This window comes from Mizuhopecten yessoensis, unplaced genomic scaffold (genome assembly GCF_002113885.1).
Source record: "Mizuhopecten yessoensis strain PY_sf001 unplaced genomic scaffold, ASM211388v2 scaffold213, whole genome shotgun sequence".
NCBI classification, from domain to species: domain Eukaryota; kingdom Metazoa; phylum Mollusca; class Bivalvia; order Pectinida; family Pectinidae; genus Mizuhopecten; species Mizuhopecten yessoensis.
Window position 1 is genome coordinate 1,442,271 of NW_018403434.1, and position 19,610 is coordinate 1,461,880.

General features: G+C 35.4%; 1 protein-coding gene across 2 annotated transcripts in view; it reads left to right on the plus strand.

Annotated features, from left to right (window-relative positions):
• The first annotated feature begins 17,609 nt into the window (after positions 1 to 17,609).
• Positions 17,610 to 19,610, plus strand: part of LOC110467439 — a 28,404-nt gene continuing 26,403 nt past the window's right edge. For both annotated transcript variants that reach the window (XM_021524650.1, XM_021483175.1), the window contains exon 1: positions 17,610 to 17,964. In XM_021524650.1, coding sequence (XP_021380325.1) covers positions 17,832 to 17,964 — 133 coding nt within the window. In that variant the 5' untranslated portion in view covers positions 17,610 to 17,831. The remainder of the gene's footprint in view (positions 17,965 to 19,610) is intronic.

Genomic DNA, 19,610 nt, shown 5'->3' on the forward strand with positions numbered 1-19,610 from the left:
TATTCTTAATGGCACGGGCATCTATATTCCTAGAATTGTTTTTTTTAATATTCGTCAGGGCAACACTACTTTTGGTTTCCATATGATTCTCTGATGTATTATCCGAACAATCGAATATACCATCAGTGAGTGAGTGATTGGTCGATAACGCCCAACGTAACCAAAATATAACCTTTCATGAAGTGTACGACTTATGGGTTTACAATGCATACCTTTATAGCGATATCATAATATAAAAAGTACAATGAACAAGCAGCGAAATCGACATCTTTCACACTTATGCAATGTAGAATGAGCATCGTAATATCATAAGTAATACATTTTGTGTATGTGTGCCAAATGTATAACGAGGGTTCCCATTCCCTAGAAACTGTAAACTAATAAGCAATAGTATAGATAAGTATATACTTTGGTGTGTTACACAATATCCATTAAACATTGTAATTTTAAGATGAAATAAAATTCATCTCTACATACGTTGTCACAGATAAACAGAATGTAAATAATCTGTCCTTCCTTCTTGTGTCTTAATCTAACATTTGTTTTATCTGGATAATATATATATGCCGTGATACGAGCACCGCTGTCCTAAATCACACACATATTGCTACACTAATCCTTTAGAAAAAAAGAAAGAAAAACAGTTTTTCTCCTACGATCTGGTTATATATATGACAAATTTGTTCTTTAATGCTGTATAGTATATCTTGCTGGCGTTTCAAGACGCCTATAATTATATAGACAACGCATTCCCAAGAATATCATAAGATCACGTCCAGGGTGTCATCCACTAATGGGTAACCAATACGTGTCATCCACTAGTGGGTAACCAATACGTGTCATCCACTAGTGGGTAACCAAGAACGTTTACCAACTTTTAGCAGTATTATCCATTGGATTAGGGATATGAAACTTATAGTTGTGGTGTTTGGGTTCTTTTACAAAGCCGACGAGTACCATGCCTTTGTATAGTGTGTAATTTATTTCCCTGTAACAATATTAAAGCACACATGAGACAATATACAGAAACGAACTCGCCTAACAACACATTTACATATGGACAATTCACTTTGTAACGCACGATACTTTTTAAAAGCTGTAAAGTGATAAAACAATTATTTAAAGAAGTAGCCTAGACAACTATATATGAATATGATTCACATAATACTTAGAATACAAATAAACTGCACCGAAGTATACTATCAGTGTTAAATAAGGAAAGTGTTCGCTTAGCCAATAACCACACCCAGAAGCATATATGAGCAATTCACGGAAAGTTATAGCATTCCCAATAAATATATATTATGGAGCATTAATATTAATTAGCATAAATATTAAGTTTAACAATAGCTTATAGTTGACCAATAGCTTACTTGACCAATAGCTTACCCTGTATGTGGTACCGGGAATCCACTAGTATAATCATAGTTGAAAGGTTCTACTGGTTCTACCAGGAGCAGATAGGAAGTGAATAGAAAAGAAAGGACAGAGAAGCAAATAAAACACTAACGCGGGAAATATCGCGCAATGCGACAGCTGTCAGAGGTCAGTTTGTCACTGGTCAAACAGGTATACAATCACATTCACAATTACGTCACACTCACATACATTCCATTCAAAACGAAAGTAACACACGAGACTACAGCGATTGCGGATGCGGAGCGTGGATTACGGATTAAAATCAACGACACAACATTATGCAAAGTAATACTAATTAGACTCAATATATTTTACTGAATCTTTAGGAATATAAAGAATTAAAATAAATTGACAATCTTACAGGGTGCCACATAGTGGTTGTAGGAGAATACAGTTTTTGATTTACTGTCAAATGCATGTCTGTCTCACAGCGAATCGCCACAACACACCGTTACAAGTATTTTGTATGTTTGGCTAACAGTGTCACACACTCACAGATTGTTAAAACTTGTATCAAGCTAAAATACCTCGTGAAACACAACAAAAATACGCCAAGACGAACATTCAATAGAAAGTTATCACTTATTATCAATTTAAAAGAAATCATTAGTAATATATGTGTGTTTATATATTACAAGTATTTTAACACTAATTTAAATCACAGGTACAATATCTAAGCAAGAGGGGGATAACTCTGGCACAATTAAAGCTTAATCACTGTGGAATGTCAATTCTTGTGAGGACGTAACGTGTCAGCTCTGTGCTCTGTAACCATTGAGCAGACACATATTTATCGTAGAAGCACTTTTTTATATTCATTTAGGGACTAGCTAATTAGTGAAACTAGGTGGTATTTAGTATTAAGTAAATGTAAAATGTCGAAACATTTAATTTACGAAATATTCGGGAAATGTATCATTCCTCTTGTAACATAGCAGGGCTGGCATTCCTCGTTGACCTTTCGTGTGTATTGTTTATCAGCACTGCTATTTGTTTATTGTTTGATACAAAATTAAACCAAACCAATCCGAAGATACAAGCGTAGCGATCCTTATTAATTCGACATAGTTTGATATCTTGGCTAATAGTTGCGAGTTTAAATAAACATTATATACATAATATTTTGTAACGATTCTAAAACAAAGTCCTCCTGTTCTGATGAAAAAGGAGTGGTTCTCTCCTATGAGACCAATTACCCAGGTTCGCGGATCTTGGGTCCGTCAGGGTCTAACAGTCTAATTGTTTGAAGTATGGCAAATAAACACACAAAGCAAGATATATAAAATTCCAAGTAATTTCATTGACATAACCATTGTAAAACTATATTACAAAAACTTGCATTCCCAGCAGCAATAAGTGTTAAATATATCGCTATATAGAAGCTATATCACAGCATATGGAGAAACAAGTGAACGCTATTGCCAAATCCTGTTACTACCAGATCAGGAACATCGGCTGTAATCGGCAGTTTATAATTGAAGATGCATGCAAGATTTTGGTGCATTCACTTGTTACCTCTCGGTTGGATTATGGCACCGCCCTGCTCTGTGGTATATCTGACAAACTAACTTGTCGTCTACAGAGGGTCCAGAACACTGCAGCACGGCTGGTTACTCGTACTCGAAAGATATAGCACATCATATCTGTGCTATATTCATTGCACTGGTTACCTGTACGATACAGGTCGCAGTACAAAATTTTGGTGTACACATACAAGGCACTGAATGGAACAGCTCATCATACCTACATGAGCTTGTTACCCTGTATCAGCCGTCACGATCACTGCGGTCGGAGTCAAAATCATTGTTGTGTGTCCCAATATCTTGTACTGTGACCTATGGAAACCGGTGCTTTGGGAGGGTTTCGTTGTGGAATAGCTTATCATCTGCTATAAGAAAGTAAAATACCCTGGCCAAATTCAAGGGGGACATCAAAACTCATCTGTTCACGTCTGCATTTTAAGGTCTCTGCAAAAAGTCACCAGATACCAGTAGGTAACCACTCACACATTCCGTTAACGGAAAAATGTTTTCTCGTTCACGGAAAGTGCCGATTTAATTTCAAATCAATTTTATTGTATTAAAAACCCCACAATTGGATTAGGCACAGGCATTGCCTATAAAAGCTCTTTCCAGAGAAAATACACACATTTCTTTCAATCATATATACATATATATATAGAGAGAGGGTATTATAGAAAAGATGTAGTATATGTTCAAATTAATAGGAGAATACTAGAACCATTTAATACATGTTCACAGAAAATAATAACTGGAATATCAAAGATTTTAACATTTCAATTACTATAGTCTATTTACTTCAATTAGTAGTATAGCCTAGTGTTTGGTTGGAGGCACTTCAAAGACACTGTCACTATACACAGTGCCATCCTCACCAATTACACCAGAGTTATTGTTATAAAATAGCAAATACAAACACATTGTTGGATAATTTTTAGTATAGTTTAAATTATAGTCATCCAGATTTTTCAATAAACTCCAGAACAAATGAGAGAATAAATTTATTTGATTCACTGCTAAGGTTCATATCACCCTTATTAAAAGTAATAGTATTTAAGATGATGATATCAATTTCGTTATAATTAGATAACGCATGGAATAAAACTTGTCTTTCATCTATATATTTGGCGCAATTGAGAAAGAAGTGATTTGCATCATCAATAATATAACCACAGTCACACTTAGGGTTATCTGTAAGATGACCATTATATAAATCTGATTTTAATTGCCTGTCTTTATTCCGTAGTTGACATAATGTTATATTCAACTTCCTTTGAGCCACCGTATTTAAAAATATCTGTACAGTTAGATGGTTGCAAAACGTGTGTGCTTTCCTTAAGTAGTTCCAGTTTTAACTGGCTCAATGAAGCAAGTTTTGGAAAAATACTGTCTGTCCTATTCCACAGAGACATCATTCTAGAAAAAAGCTATGTTATACAAGTTGGTTCTGCACAAGGGAACAATACAGTTTCTATGATGTCTAAGGCGAGGATTAATATCATTATTAAAATATGGTAAAATACAATCATAAAGATGGTCAGGACAGTCATGCTGCAGTATCTTGAAAAATAACATACATTGGTAATTATCACGTCTTATCTTTAGTTTATCTACACCAACTTCCTTATATATTAAGTTATGACTTGTACCTCTTCTCAAACTTGATATAATTCTGAGACATTCTAATTGGCCTGATTCCAATAAGTCACTTTCACCCTGAGTGCAATTATTCCACACAGCATAAGCTATTCAAGTGTTGGTCTTATAAAAGATTTATAAATTATTTCAAGAGATTTTCTATCTAGCTTGTGTTTGAGCATTCGCTTTATTTGTAGTTTTGTACAGCTTTTTCCATAAATATAATTAACTTAATCAGACCATGATCCACGACTATTAAAAAACAAACCAAGATGTTTATGATTTTTTGACATTTAAAACAACACTATTTGAGAATACCAAATCTGGAGGGGATGACTCAGAATTATTTTTATTGGACATTAGTCATGATTCAGTTTTACTTGGATTAAATGATATTCCCCATTTATCAGCCAAGAGAGACATTCTCCTTAAATCCTCATTAAGAATATCTGCAGCATGTCTGCCATCACCATCTATCAAAACGGAAGGGAAGTGTCATCAGCAAAGAGTTTGACATGGGAGTGGAGTTCATCTTTTAGGTCATTAATAAATATTAAAAATAAATAAGGCCCGAGAACCGAGCCTTGGGGTAAACCAGCTTTTAATGTTTGTAATTTTGACTTGTAGCCATCTATTAATACCCTTTGTAGTCTATCAGTAAGATAGCAATGAATCCAGTTCAAAACGTCGTCACAAATTCCATATTTCTTCAATTTGTAAATCAATCCACTGTGCCAAACCCAGTTAATAGCTTTGCCTTACTATCCTTGCCTCTTTTCCGTGATCAAGTTGTTTTTAAGCTTCATCATATAAATATATTAATTGGTTAACTGTGGAGTCATTGGGAAGGAAGTCAGACTGAATTTTTGAGATAACATTATTGTCAGATAGAAAATTAAAGAGATGTTTAAAAAATATTTTTTCAAGAAGTTTACTAAATAATGATGTGACAGAGATTGGTCTATAGTTACTGGGGTCACCTCTTCCTCCCTTGCCCTCTATATATTGGGGTACCATTAGCACACTTCCAAATATTTGTTAAAAATTAACAGCAAGGGCTTCACAAGAGAGTCAGCAATACCTTTAATAAAATAAGGGGGAAGTGCATCCGGACCAGCAGTTTTTTTTTTACATTAATAAGTTGAAGCTGATCATGAACATCCTGTTCAGTGATAATAATGGAAGAAATCTTTTCTTGGGAGATAGTATAATTAGGAGGAATGTCAAGGTCAGTTTTGTCAAATGTAGAGACAGAAGTGAAATATGAGTTAAAAGATTCTGCTTTATCCACAGGATGTGATTTAAGTTCACCATTTATTACAATCAATCAATCAATCAACTTTATTGCATTTTTACATCCAATTTACAAGGATCGAGCTGCAAACATCAAACAAACATTGATACTATATAATGGACAGCAAAAACTACATACTTATGCATTCTGCAAGCCTGCCTTCCTCAGTTCAAATGACTTTTTAATAAAGAGGCTTATTTCCTGCAAAAGCTGTGGGTCATTAGCTGACAATAAAAATATTAAATTTTGTAGATCAGACAATGATGGGTTAGTTTTAAATTTTTGGAGAAACGTAGTCCTGATATTCAAATTTATTTTGCATTTAAATATAAAATGTACTTCATCTTCTACAGTATGGCAGAATTTACATAGTCGGGATTGTCGAGGAATCTGTTTAGATCTACAAGCCTCAATTTCTAAATTGTGGTTGCTTAGGCTCAGCTTTGCCATCAATTTTCTATATTCAAAATTGGGTAACGATAAGTAGTGTTCCTCTTCATACTTTTTTTTAATTTTACTGTATAGAAATAATTTACTATTTTCGTCCAAACTATGCATTTTTTCAAAAACGCAAGATTCAAATTTAGCATGTATCGACTTTTTAAACAATAGTTTCATTTCCGTTTCTTTTTTGCAAAGAATGGGTCGTGATGAAAGTCATAGATAATATTATTATTCTTTTTTATTTGGGAAACATATGTAAGACATGTATATATCCCATTTTCGTGGAGTTGTTCATTTACTTTTAACGACTCCTTTACAAGTACATTTATATCATTTTGTGTAATCCTTGCCAAATAGCACAATGCTTGAGTATTCACAAAACAGTACATGGTATACTGACCCAGTTCTGCCCTCTCCCAATGCCATTTTGCAGAATTTGAGGTTTATTTGTTCAATAGGTGTTTTATCAACTAGATAAAATATGTCTAAAGATTTATGGTTTAAATCTGCTCTTTTGCTTGCATTTACAATCTTTTGATAGTGTTCTGCATACCAGATTTCAGAGTTGTATGTTAATATTGGTCTTATTAAGGAATTATATAACTTCTTCCATAGCCAAATTGCTAGTTGTTTGGACACCGCGTCTAGATTGAAAAATCATTGCTTTAGTATTATTAGTATTAATTGAGAGCTGACATTCAGTGCAATACTTTTCAAGGTCATTTAGAGATTTCTGAAGACCCTCAGGGGATTCTGATAAAATCAGTAAATCATCTGCAAAGGATAAGCTACCGACATTGATATCTCCCAATTTTAGCGGATTGTTACTTAGTATATTTGACAAGTCTTTTATGTACATGTTAAACAGCGTAGGACTTAAACTATCGCCTTGTTTAACACCCCTAATGATACCAAAATATTCAGTGGTATTTATTTTAAATTTTAACGAGGATTGGGTTTTAGTATACATGTCATTTATTACATTAAACAAGTTTTTCCCCACATTATTTTGAGCAAGTTTATACATTAAACCGTCTCTCCATACACTATCAATTGCGTTGTTAAAATCAACGAAACAGGCATACACTTTATTTTTGGATTGTTCATATTTAGTCAGTTAGGTTTTTTAGAACAAAAAGAGTATCAGTTGTTCTACTATTTTTTCGAAGTCCGAATTTATTTGGACTAATTGTTTGTTGCATAAAAGTAGTAAGTGTTCTATTTAAAATGCCGTTAAATACTTTTGCCAAGCTACCTTGGAGGGAATGCCTCGATAGTTGGTGGGCAAATCGGATTCTCCTGACTTGTAAAGAGGGAGTAAAAAAGATTTATTCCAAGAACTTGGGTAGCAACCCGTTTTCATGATAGCGTTAACATAATTTGCTAAAAGTAGTAACATTACATTTAAAGAATATTTAATAATTTCATTGTTGATATAATCTGTAATCTAATGTATAATCATTAATTTTGTTCAATAAAATTTGCTTAAATGTTTTCTTTTTCCGTCTTTTCATTTTTTTAAAGTAGTTTAGCAAAATATAGAAACTTCAGTCTTAGTTGAATATCATATTTTGATTGTTTCAATCTAGTTCCCAGATTTTTTACAGTTTTCCGAAGGTCAAAGAATTCTTTATCTGTCCAAAGTGCCTTTTTAATTCGTTTTGGTCTATATCCCTTTCTTTCTTTAAGATACATGCATTTATCTTGTATTTTATCATAAATGCTTGTAATAAGCGACGTAGCGTTCTCAATCCCTACAGAACTAAGGGAAATGTCCATGGTTTGGAGTTCTAGCATGTTTTTTTATAGCATTGTCTTCCAACACGTTAATTAACTTATTATTCGAGTCGTTTTGCCAATGATACAACTTTATGTTGTTAGTTTCCACATTCTCGACCGATTTCGCATAGCTATCAGATATTTTACATTCTAGTATAGTAACTGTTTGTACATGATCGGATAAGTATGTTTGCTTCTGCACAATAACATAGTCAACTGAGGAAAGCAGACTTGCACTTGTCAAGACATAATCTACCACACTACATCCATTATGTTTTATACAAGTGAATTTTCCAAGTAGATCACCTAAGAATCTACCATTTAAGATCCTAAGTCTTGTAGAGACACATAAATCTAGTACTTGACGATCTTGTACATTGGTGATCTTATCTAGAGAGTTTCTTTTTTTCGTGTCACGGTCAATAGTTTACATGGGCAGCAATGGTGATATATGTGCCGATACATCATCATTTTCTTTAAAATCATGTAAACATCCAGTTCTTGAATTAAAATTACCCGCAAGAATGACTTCACCGACTATGCTATAATTTGATATTTCGTTCTCAATCTCCGAAAAATCCTCTTCATAGTAAGAGGGGATGAAACAGGTGGCACATAAACGGCACATATATAGATATCTTTATTTCTTCCGAAATATATCTTATCAAGTTTTAACCACATCCTGTTATTTGAGCAGGAACCATTTTTTAATTATGATATCCCTTTTGATAGGGCTTTATTGATATATATGATAATGCCTCCGCTATTTCTTTTAGCTTTTTTTTCCTTTTTTCTAATCTTTGAAAATGTTTTAAAGTCCTCCTCTTTGGAATCTGAAGTTTCACCGGTCCATGTTTCAGAACAAATATTAATGTCATGCTTGATTTTCTTGAAATAAACAAGTCGTCTTTATATTTATCACCAAGGCCATTGATATTCCAACAGGAAAGTGAAATAAAATCTTTCATATTCAACAAATTAACTAACTTAACTGCAAGTAGGACTCAGTACCATTACTATCAATTATTAAACATTCATAACTAACAATTTGAATACATTGTATACAAAGTAAAATCATAGTTGCTTCCCTTTGTACTGAATGTAGGATCCGTAAAGATTTAGGGGGGCAATAAATGATAAAAATAGAGAAAATGCTATACATTGTCATTTGCGAGGAATATTGATATTACAATATAGACCACATGTATAGCTACACATTACAGTAAGTATGCAAGATGCAACAAAGCGAACTATTATGTTTTTCATTTGACTAGTCAAAAAATAGTTAACTTATAACTATAATGGAATTTCAAGTTCCAACACACTTTTGTTTGGATAACACAGAGAATATGTACAAGTACAAACTACATATTAGTAGAAATTTGCAACATATCAACATACTAGTAGTAATTTACATTTTCACCTTTTCATTGACTAGTGGAAAGTAGTATGAGTATAATTGTACTACATTAATGCTTAACACTTATTACAGTGTTTATTTAGATCAGACCAGTTAATACCAGTAATTTCAACTCATAACACTGTATATCTCACTATCCAAGCTGACATAACACTGTATATCTCACTATCATAGCTGAAATAACACTGTATATCTCACTATCATAGCTGACATTACCAATTAGCCAGTTAAGTAAACATTATGATATATATTGAGTAATAGTATACCCTCTCTACAGTACATAAATTAAAAGTGATACAAAACAAGTGGTCACTGATCAATGTACACAAACCGAGGACCCCTACCACCATGGTATCACATTCTGAAGTTACCCTAGTAGTCTGTACCGAAATAAACAGTTTTCTAAAGACTAAGTCTTTTAAATGTAATAGTCAATACAAAGGATGGTTTGTATATTCATGGGTGATAACATAATGGGTGATATCATAATTGGTGATATCATAGTGGGTGATATCACAATGGGTGATATCATAATTGGTGATATCATAGTATGTGATATCACAATTGGTGATATCAATGTGGGTGATATCATAGTGGGTGATATCATAATTGGTGATATCACAATGGGTGATATCATAGTGGGTGATATCACAATTGGTGATATCAATGTGGGTGATATCATAGTGGGTGATATCATAGTGGATGGATCAAATTTACTGTTTCAGGAATCTAGCCACTTGATTGGCAATTTCCCATGTGTTAATTTGTGCTCTGTTAATGCCACGGTTGTCCATCAAGGGGCGTTTTTCTCGATGGTCGCCTATCAGGGGGCGTCTCTCCCCACGATCGCCCATAAACAGGGGGCGTTCACTCTGTTCCCTCACTCCGCTACGGTCACCTCGCGCCTCGCCCATAAACAGGGGGCGTCGTTCACCCTGTTCCCTCGCTCCGCCACGGTCACCTCGCGCCAAGCCCATAAACAGGGGGCGTTCACTCTGTTCCCTCGCTCCGCTACGGTCACCTCGCGCATCGCCCATAAACAGGGGGCGTCGTTCGCTCTGTTCCCTCGCTCCGCCACTGTCACCTCGCGCATACAGAGGAGCATCATTGTTTGATTTATTGTTAATGTTCATAATAGACTTTGCAACCCGCCACCACTTACCCGGAGGAATAAATTTGTCAATAAGGGAATTTTGAAGTTTAAGTAAACATTTTTGCTTAGCTTATCTTACACGGTCAATAACTGTTTTTCGCATATCTCTTAATTGTTGCCAGGCTGCAGTAGTATTAGTATGTTTGGCCCTGGTATGTTGACGATTTCGTTTCCTAATGTGTAATCTAATATCATTGTTCATCCAGACTTTATCATTTGGACGAATAGTGACAACTTTATGTGGTACATATTTTTCAATACAATTATGAATTTCACTGGAAATAAAATTATTCATAGTCTCTATAAATCCCAATCAATATTAGATAAAAAGATGTTAGCATTAACAAAGTCAGTATCACTAAAGTACATGATAGTCTTTTTATAAGCAGATTTCTTATGAGTTTTGGAAGATATATTGCAACTAATTGGACTGTGATCACTACAAATTGGAGTTTGGACAGAGGGATTGTTTACTATATCAGTATTGTTAGTCATAATAATGTCGAGAGATGTAGAAGAGGTAGGAGTAGTTCTTGTAGGTTCGTGAATAATATTAGTAATGCCAAACTTAGTCATAATCCGCATGCTGTGAGAATGTGGTTGTACGTTTAACATATCCTGATTGATGTCTCCAATAAGTATATAATCTTTGCCAAGTTCAGTGGTATTGTCCAAGACATCATCAAGTTTACTCCAATAATCCACAACAGAGTTTGGGAGTCTATAGATGTAACCTTACAGTATTTTTTTATGACTAAGGGTAATTTCAATCCAAATGATTTCTAAATCTGCTTTCTCTAAGTCTAGTCTCCTTTTAGATATAATTTTGTCATTGGTATACATAAGAACTCCTCCACCTCTTCTATCAAGTCTGTCTTTACGGAAAGTATGAGAGTGATCAGATAAAGAAATAGCATTGTCAGGGATAGAGTCATTGAGATAAGTTTCCGTAAGTCAGATGACGTCATGATCAGCACGTGCACTCTCAAGGATATCAGTTTTATTTCTAAGTGAGCATACATTTAAATGTGCAATTGATATGTCATCAAGGAGTGAGTAATTTCCCATATTACCCGGAGGATCGGGATTGGTATGGATATCCATACACAGTAAAATAAGTTTAAGTTTGATGATAAGAAAATATTATATTAAAAATATTCTCTCCATGTGACCTGAGTAGACATGAAAAAATCAATTTCATTTTGGTAAGTGATATTGTGCTATACGTCACCCCCAACAAAGTGCCGATGGTTCCCGATGAACACATATGTTATTGCCTAGTTTTTGAGTTACAAGTGACGTGTCACACACGAGCTTAAGTGTAGGTATGATAAACCCCGGGTGACGAGTAATCATACTACATGTATAAACCATAAATAAAGATTGATTGATTGACTATGACTGTTGTTACAAAACACGAGTGTACAAATGTTGATGGTAAGTTGGAGTTTTATTCTAGTAACCTCAAGTGTTAGGATCGATCTCTGTCATCTGTAGCTGTACCCTAGCCCATCTCTAACCGTACCCTGGCCGTCTCTAGCGCTTTTCTAGCCCTTCTACCATTATCTCCTTTCTAGGTTATATTTGTGTCCCATACCCACGTAACCCATGCTACTAGGATTATAACGCTGCCTACATCACCTACCATAAGGTCCATAAACCTATCATAATCAATTTTATTGGCACATGCAAAGCTGATCAGTTGAGACTTAAGATGATATATATGTAATCCTGGGTTCACTTAGCTTCTTCCTAGATACACGTAACCATCACTGCACCTATATGACCATACCCTCACAGATAAAATAAGCCCAGTTACGCATACGTTGTATTTTATTTTTTGGCCTGTACTTCCTCGGGCTAGATTTAACCAATATGGTGATGTCATATATAAGCCACCATAAACCAATTACATCAACTTCGTATCGCTGTGTCACACTGTCTTTATACCTCCGAACTCGAACTTACTGTATACTTCACACATCCTACAGAAAAAATATATATTTCATCATATGTGATAAATCACAGTTCTGCGTAAAGAAAACTCACGACTGTACGGCTCACCCTATACATCTGTAAATAGTTACTAGGGAAACTCACGACTGTACGGCTCACACTATACACCCGTAAATAGATACTAGGTAAACTCACGACTGTACGTCTCAACCTATACACCTGTAAATAGTTACTAGGTAAACGCACGACTGTACGGCTGACCCTATACACCTGTAAATAGTTACTAGGTAACCTCACGACTGTACGGCTCACCCTATACACATGTAAATAGTTACTAGGTAAACTCACGACTGTACGCCTCACCCTATACACCTGTAAATAGTTACTAGGCAAACTCACGACTGTACGGCTCACCCTATACACCTGGAAATAGTTACTAGGTAAACTCACGACTGTACGGCTCGCCCTATACACCTGTAAATAGTTACTAGGTAACCTCACGACTGTACGGCTCACCCTATACACCTGGAAATAGTTACTAGGTAAACTCACGACTGTACGTCTCAACCTATACACCTGTAAGTAGTTACTAGGTAAACTCACGACTGTACGGCTCTCCCTATACACCTGTAAATAGTTACTACTTAAACTCACGACTGTACGTCTCACCCTATACACCTGTAAATAGTTACTAGGTAAACTCATGACTGTACGGCTCACCCTATACTCCTGTAAATAGTTACTAGGTAAACTCACGACTGTACGGCTCACCCTATACGCCTGTAAATAGATACTAGGTAAACTCACGACTGTACGGCTCACCCTATACGCCTGTAAATAGATACTAGGTAAACTCACGACTGTACGGCTCACACTATACACCCGTAAATAGTTACTAGGTAAACTCACGACTGGACGTCTCACCCTATACACCTGTAAATAGTTACTAGGTAAACGCACGACTGTACGGCTGACCCTATACACCTGTAAATAGTTACTAGGTAACCTCACGACTGTACGGCTCACCCTATACACCTGGAAATAGTTACTAGGTAAACTCACGACTGTACGTCTCAACCTATACACCTGTAAATAGTTACTAGGTAAACTAACGGCTGTACGGCTCACCCTATACTCCTGTAAATAGTTACTAGGTAAACTCACGACTGTACGGCTCTCCCTATACATCTGTAAATAGTTACTAGGTAACCTCACGACTGTACGGCTCACCCTATACATCTCTAAATAGTTACTAGGTAAACTCACGACTGTACGGCTCTCCCTATACACCTGTAAATAGTTACTACTTAAACTCACGACTGTACGTCTCACCCTATACACCTGTAAATAGTTACTAGGTAAACTCACGACTGTACGGCTCACACTATACACCCGTAAATAGTTACTAGGTAAACTCACGACTGTACGGCTCACCCTATACACCCGTAAATAGTTACTAGGTAAACTCACGACTGTACGGCTCGCCCTATACACCTGTAAATAGTTACTAGGTAACCTCACGACTGTACGGCTCACCCTATACACCTGTAATTAGTTACTAGGTAAACTCACGACTGTACGGCTCTCCCTATACACCTGTAAATAGTTACTAGGTAAACTCAAGACTGTACGTCTCACCCTATACACCTGTAAATAGTTACTAGGTAAACGCACGACTGTACGGCTGACCCTATACACCTGTAAATAGTTACTAGGTAAACTCACGACTGTACGGGTCACCCTATACACCTGTAAATAGGTACTAGGTAAACTCACGACTGTACGGCTGACCCTATACACCTGTGAATAGTTACTAGGTAAACGCACGACTGTACGGCTGACCCTATACACCTGTAAATAGTTCCTAGGTAAACGCACGACTGTACGGTTGACCCTATACACCTGTAAATAGTTATTAGGTAAACTCACGGCTGTACGGCTCACCCTATAGACCTGTAAATAGTTACTAGGTAAACCCACGACTGTACGGCTCACCCTATACACCTGTAAATAGTTACTAGGTAAACTCGCAAGTACACCGTAGTTTCAACAGATATTGGTGATGACGGGGATGTTTTGGAAAGTCTTGTGCAAAATGCGTGAAAGAAAAAAATACCATTACATGTATATTCCATCATAAAGTACTCGTCACTGGAGCGGAGTTATCTCCCCTTCCCACGCCGGTTCTCAGTGATTTGATCAGGGTTTTTCAATAAAAGAAGGAGCTGATGTTTAGGACTCGCACAGCCAATGAGCAAGTGTTTGATGCGATTGTAATCCCTATTTAAAATGTGTTCCGGGTTAATACAGTGCCTCTGATTAATTTAAAGAGGTAATTGTTGACATATTTTACATTGCATGAAATCTACAGATATTGAACTTTAGAAAAAAAATATAGTTTTAGTAGATTTTAAAATGTGATGGCGGATTGATATGGGGTCAAATGCTAGGGGGTTGTATCCGCATTATCACTAATAATTTTCACCAGATTTTATAGGGAGAGATACAGTGTAATTATACATTTTGTATATGAGAAACACTGACAGTATCAACTTATTTTGACCAAGCAAGACTGCAGAGGTATAAAGAATAAACCTAGTACAAGTCAATACATGATGCTGCTGACACTGTTGTTAGGTCAGCTGTATAAACGTTTATATATACACGCATGATAATGAGGACACACTCCAAAACGAATTAATTGAAAATATTCGGTTAATCACTTTCTTAAACCCTCAAAATTAAGAGAGGTTCTGTCTAAACCCATTCGACAAGATCTGCATATTTTTTCAGTTATCTTGTACACAAACCCTTTCTGGCACAATACTATTATAAACTTCTGGGCTACGTCCATCCGCTTAAAGCTGCCACTGCAATGTTTTTAATGATGATTATTTGGGTGATATCGTTTTATGGAAACTTTTTATTATACCGTGTGTTAGCTGTTGTTTTTGTAGTTGTTGCTATTGTTTATATAAATATAGTTCATCTTTGTAAGTTTGAATTCCTTAAAAGTAACATGATTATGTGCTTATTCATTAATACATTCATATGGCACAATTTGGTGGCAATTTTAATTCACTTGTTGGTTCGAGTTTTCTTGCTATGAGTGTAGAAGAATATTTAAGTACATAATATAAGTATTATAAGTCTCTAAATAAAAAAAATATTTACCAAAATCACGTCTGATATTTTCTAATATCAACCAAATAACTAAGTAATATGCGTGAAGAATTGTCACTACAACGTGAAGAATTGTCACTACAACGTGAGGAATTGTCACTACAACGTGAAGAATTGTACGTGATTACCTAATTTTAAACGTGAGAAATAAAACAAGTGATAACTACATAAAGAATAAGACGATGTTTTTGTTTTGGTAGTATGTAATTTAACTCAGGTGAATGGTCCTTTTGTGAATTAGATATATTTAAAACTATCTGAAAAACCTTAAGTATCCATAAAAATACACCATTATCTCAATGAAGCAATTTGTGAATATTCCATTTCCCGTTGCCGACAAGTGCATCACGATCGGTCAACAACAAGGTGATGCTAATTCATATAATTATAGGTGATGTAATGAGCTCAATTGTCAAACAGACATTGGCAAGCAGTGAACATTGTATACTGATAGCAACTTGTATGTATTACAAAACCAAATGAATGCACTTCGAAACCTCGGGAAAGTCGACAGCAATCAATAACGTTCAGTTTTCTATGTGTTAGTTACTTAGCATTATCCCTCAAGTTTTATCGAAACAAATACTGAAATGTCCCACTTATACCGATAATTGTTTTTCACATTAGCTTTAAATCATATCATGACAACTACGCAATACAATATATGTCCCGTACACCGGCTGTCCTCGCACTCGCCTGTCCGTACAACAGCAACGTACGAATCATTATCTGTAAGTGCATATACCGGTACACTTTTCTAAAATTAGTAACTTATCCATTCGCGTAATATTATTATTTTATCGTTCTTAGTCCTATCCGGATACACACAACCGTCAACACACTATTACTAACGCCGCATACAAACTTTCCGGAATCCGCCACCCGGCACACCGTTTTTTCGTTATCTAGCCCGAGTGTCAATAGCCACTCCGTAGAATAAAACACGTGATCACCTATATTGTACGGGAGGAATAAAGCACGTGATCACCTAATCATGTTGTACGAGTGGAAAATGATCACTGTATAATTATTTTCTTTATTTCCTCCAAAATGAAGAGTACGTAATCAGTTCGTTTGTAGGTATGATTGATGACAAATACATCAACTGTTTTACATTATAGACACGGAGTCTCGTTGGTTTATTTCAAACTCATTACTATAATAAAAATCACCATGCTGGTATACTTATCTGAGCCGTATAGTCTATTGTGAAAATACTTAAAAGTATAGACGCAGTTAAAATCTTTAAATCGTTATAATCTTAAATCAAAAACTAAAACCGTCTAATCACAATAATACATTTGAAAAGATAAAAAAACGATCTTCTGGCCATAAAGAAATCGTTTATGTTAAGATATTAGACATCTACATGTAAAACTCATTTACGGCTTTCACTTTCCTTTTTTATGTTTACATATATCTAAAAATGACAATTAAGTAGGAACCAATATGCGCTCATGAATAATTTAAATTTTCCAGAGTGATGAAATTAAGTTACCTGTATATTTGTTGCATTTTACCAGGCATTTTTATTAAATAATGACTATAGTAATTATCGTTCTGTTACGTTAATTTTTTCTGTAACGACAAAAGAAAAAAGAAGCATAAAAAATACCTTAAAATGCGCATGTCTTTCTTCTGTAATTGACTATATGGTTAATGTAAAATTACCATGTATAGTCATTCATAATTGGAAATATGAATAATGAAAAACGGTCTATAAGTTATTAATACATTGAAGATATACCTTTCAGTCCACACAGGTATATATACACCTATACGTACCCGTCTCTCTAAGCAACCAGTGTCAACAACATGGCCGCCAGATCGATAATTTTGCATTAACGATCTGCCCTCCCTGTGAGTGATCTACCTGGGCACATCGACGGCGATGTGTTAAGGCTTAGGATTATCATACCGTCATGGATTAGCAAGTACAGACGGCTGTTCCAGTGTCCGGAGAGGAAATGGTCACTTAGACATTGAGTTGTAATTGGTGTCAAACTACAAAAATATAATTTAACAATGACAAACAGATCTACTCGTATCCGGAGCGGGAAGAAGCGAGGGATCCGACTTGTGGATCTGGAGTTCCAAGGTGGCATCCAAGAAAAGGAGAATATCGAAAATGGCAGACGACCTCATGGAGGATATAACGGTATGCAATGTATATATACATATGTCCATTAAGTAGTTCTGCTCGGTAAACTTTATACCTGTGTGAGATTTAACACATGTAGTCAGTCTCAACCTGTACATTAAATAGATCGGCGTTATATGAAACGTATACTCGCCATTTAATTGTGACAGACGGATATATGGAGTGTGCACAGGATACCGATATACACCTTCAGTAGTACTTACTGTGTACTTCAGGTATATACGACATTGTATATACCTGGCCCAGCCATTAGTACCGGGTATTACAAACACCTTGATCGGATTCCCCTGCACACGACTACCGGCGTTATACTTCCCTTGAACACACGACTATAATAATACTACCCCATTTAAAAGTCAGTATTACCAATGTCTTCTTTGTTCCACTTGTAGAAATCCCGAGTTTAAAACTTTATGTTGTTGCCTACAGTATACAGATGTTAACAAAGGTTTTATTTAAGCTTTGAATTATCCGTGCTTTATTATCAGTCAGTTATCATATATATTACGAACAATAGTACACTACAAAACGTATTTAGTTGAGTGTTTTATAAACACATTCTCCCTCGGCGTTTAATGGTACAAGTCTTTCTACAGTAAGAGAAACAAGTTAGGATACGACTGTTAATACGTGTAAGACATGGTTTGGATGGCAGAGCCCCGACTTTTGTTAATATGTCGTATTAACCCTGTTTTTTCACTAGTAGATATTACAGCAAAGTTTCCTTGCTTATTTCTTTTCCCCTTTATAGGGCCAAGTTTTGATAAGAATATTACACGTACATTTAACATGAAACGTGAAAGTTGAAACCTTTAGATACAACATTCTAATGTTATTAATGATGTATCTGATAATGGAGGCATTTAAATGAGTCACCGCAGTACAACATATACCTGTCGCCATAACGCGAACTGTTTCTTTATGTTTTATATTGGAATTATTGACAGCGTTTCACTGATTAATCATGTTCTTTGACAAGATGTCTCCTCTGAAATAACGTGGAGCTCGAGCCGAGGTCGACCTTGTGCGCTATCAAAAAAATGTCTTTGTACCCACGTAACGTTTAAGTTTTATTCCCTGATGAATAATGAGTTGTACATAAATACACGACACATAGGTCAGGTAAAGCTATACTGTTGAAATGTTTATACTACTTCACACGTTAAACCTGTGATTTGTGTGAGGGTTAAGGATATATACTACATCAAACATAATACCTCTGGTGTGTGTTAAAATTAAAGATGTATCCTACCGTACACAATATACCTGTGATTTGTGTTAGAGTTAAGGATATACCATACCTTACACATCATACCAGTGATTTGTGTTAGAGTTACAGATATATACTACCTTACACAATATATACCTGTGACTTGTGTTAGAGTTAAGGATATATACGACCTTACACAATATACCTGTGATTTGTGTTAGAGTTAAGGATAAATACTACCTTACACAATATATACCTGTGATTTGGGTTAGAGTTAAGGATATACCCTACCTTACACATCATACCAGTGATTTGTGTTAGAGTTAAAGATATATACTTCCTTACACAATATATACCTGTGATTTGTGTTAGAGGTAAGGATATATACTACCTTACACAATATATACCTGTTATTTGTGTTAGAGTTAAGGAT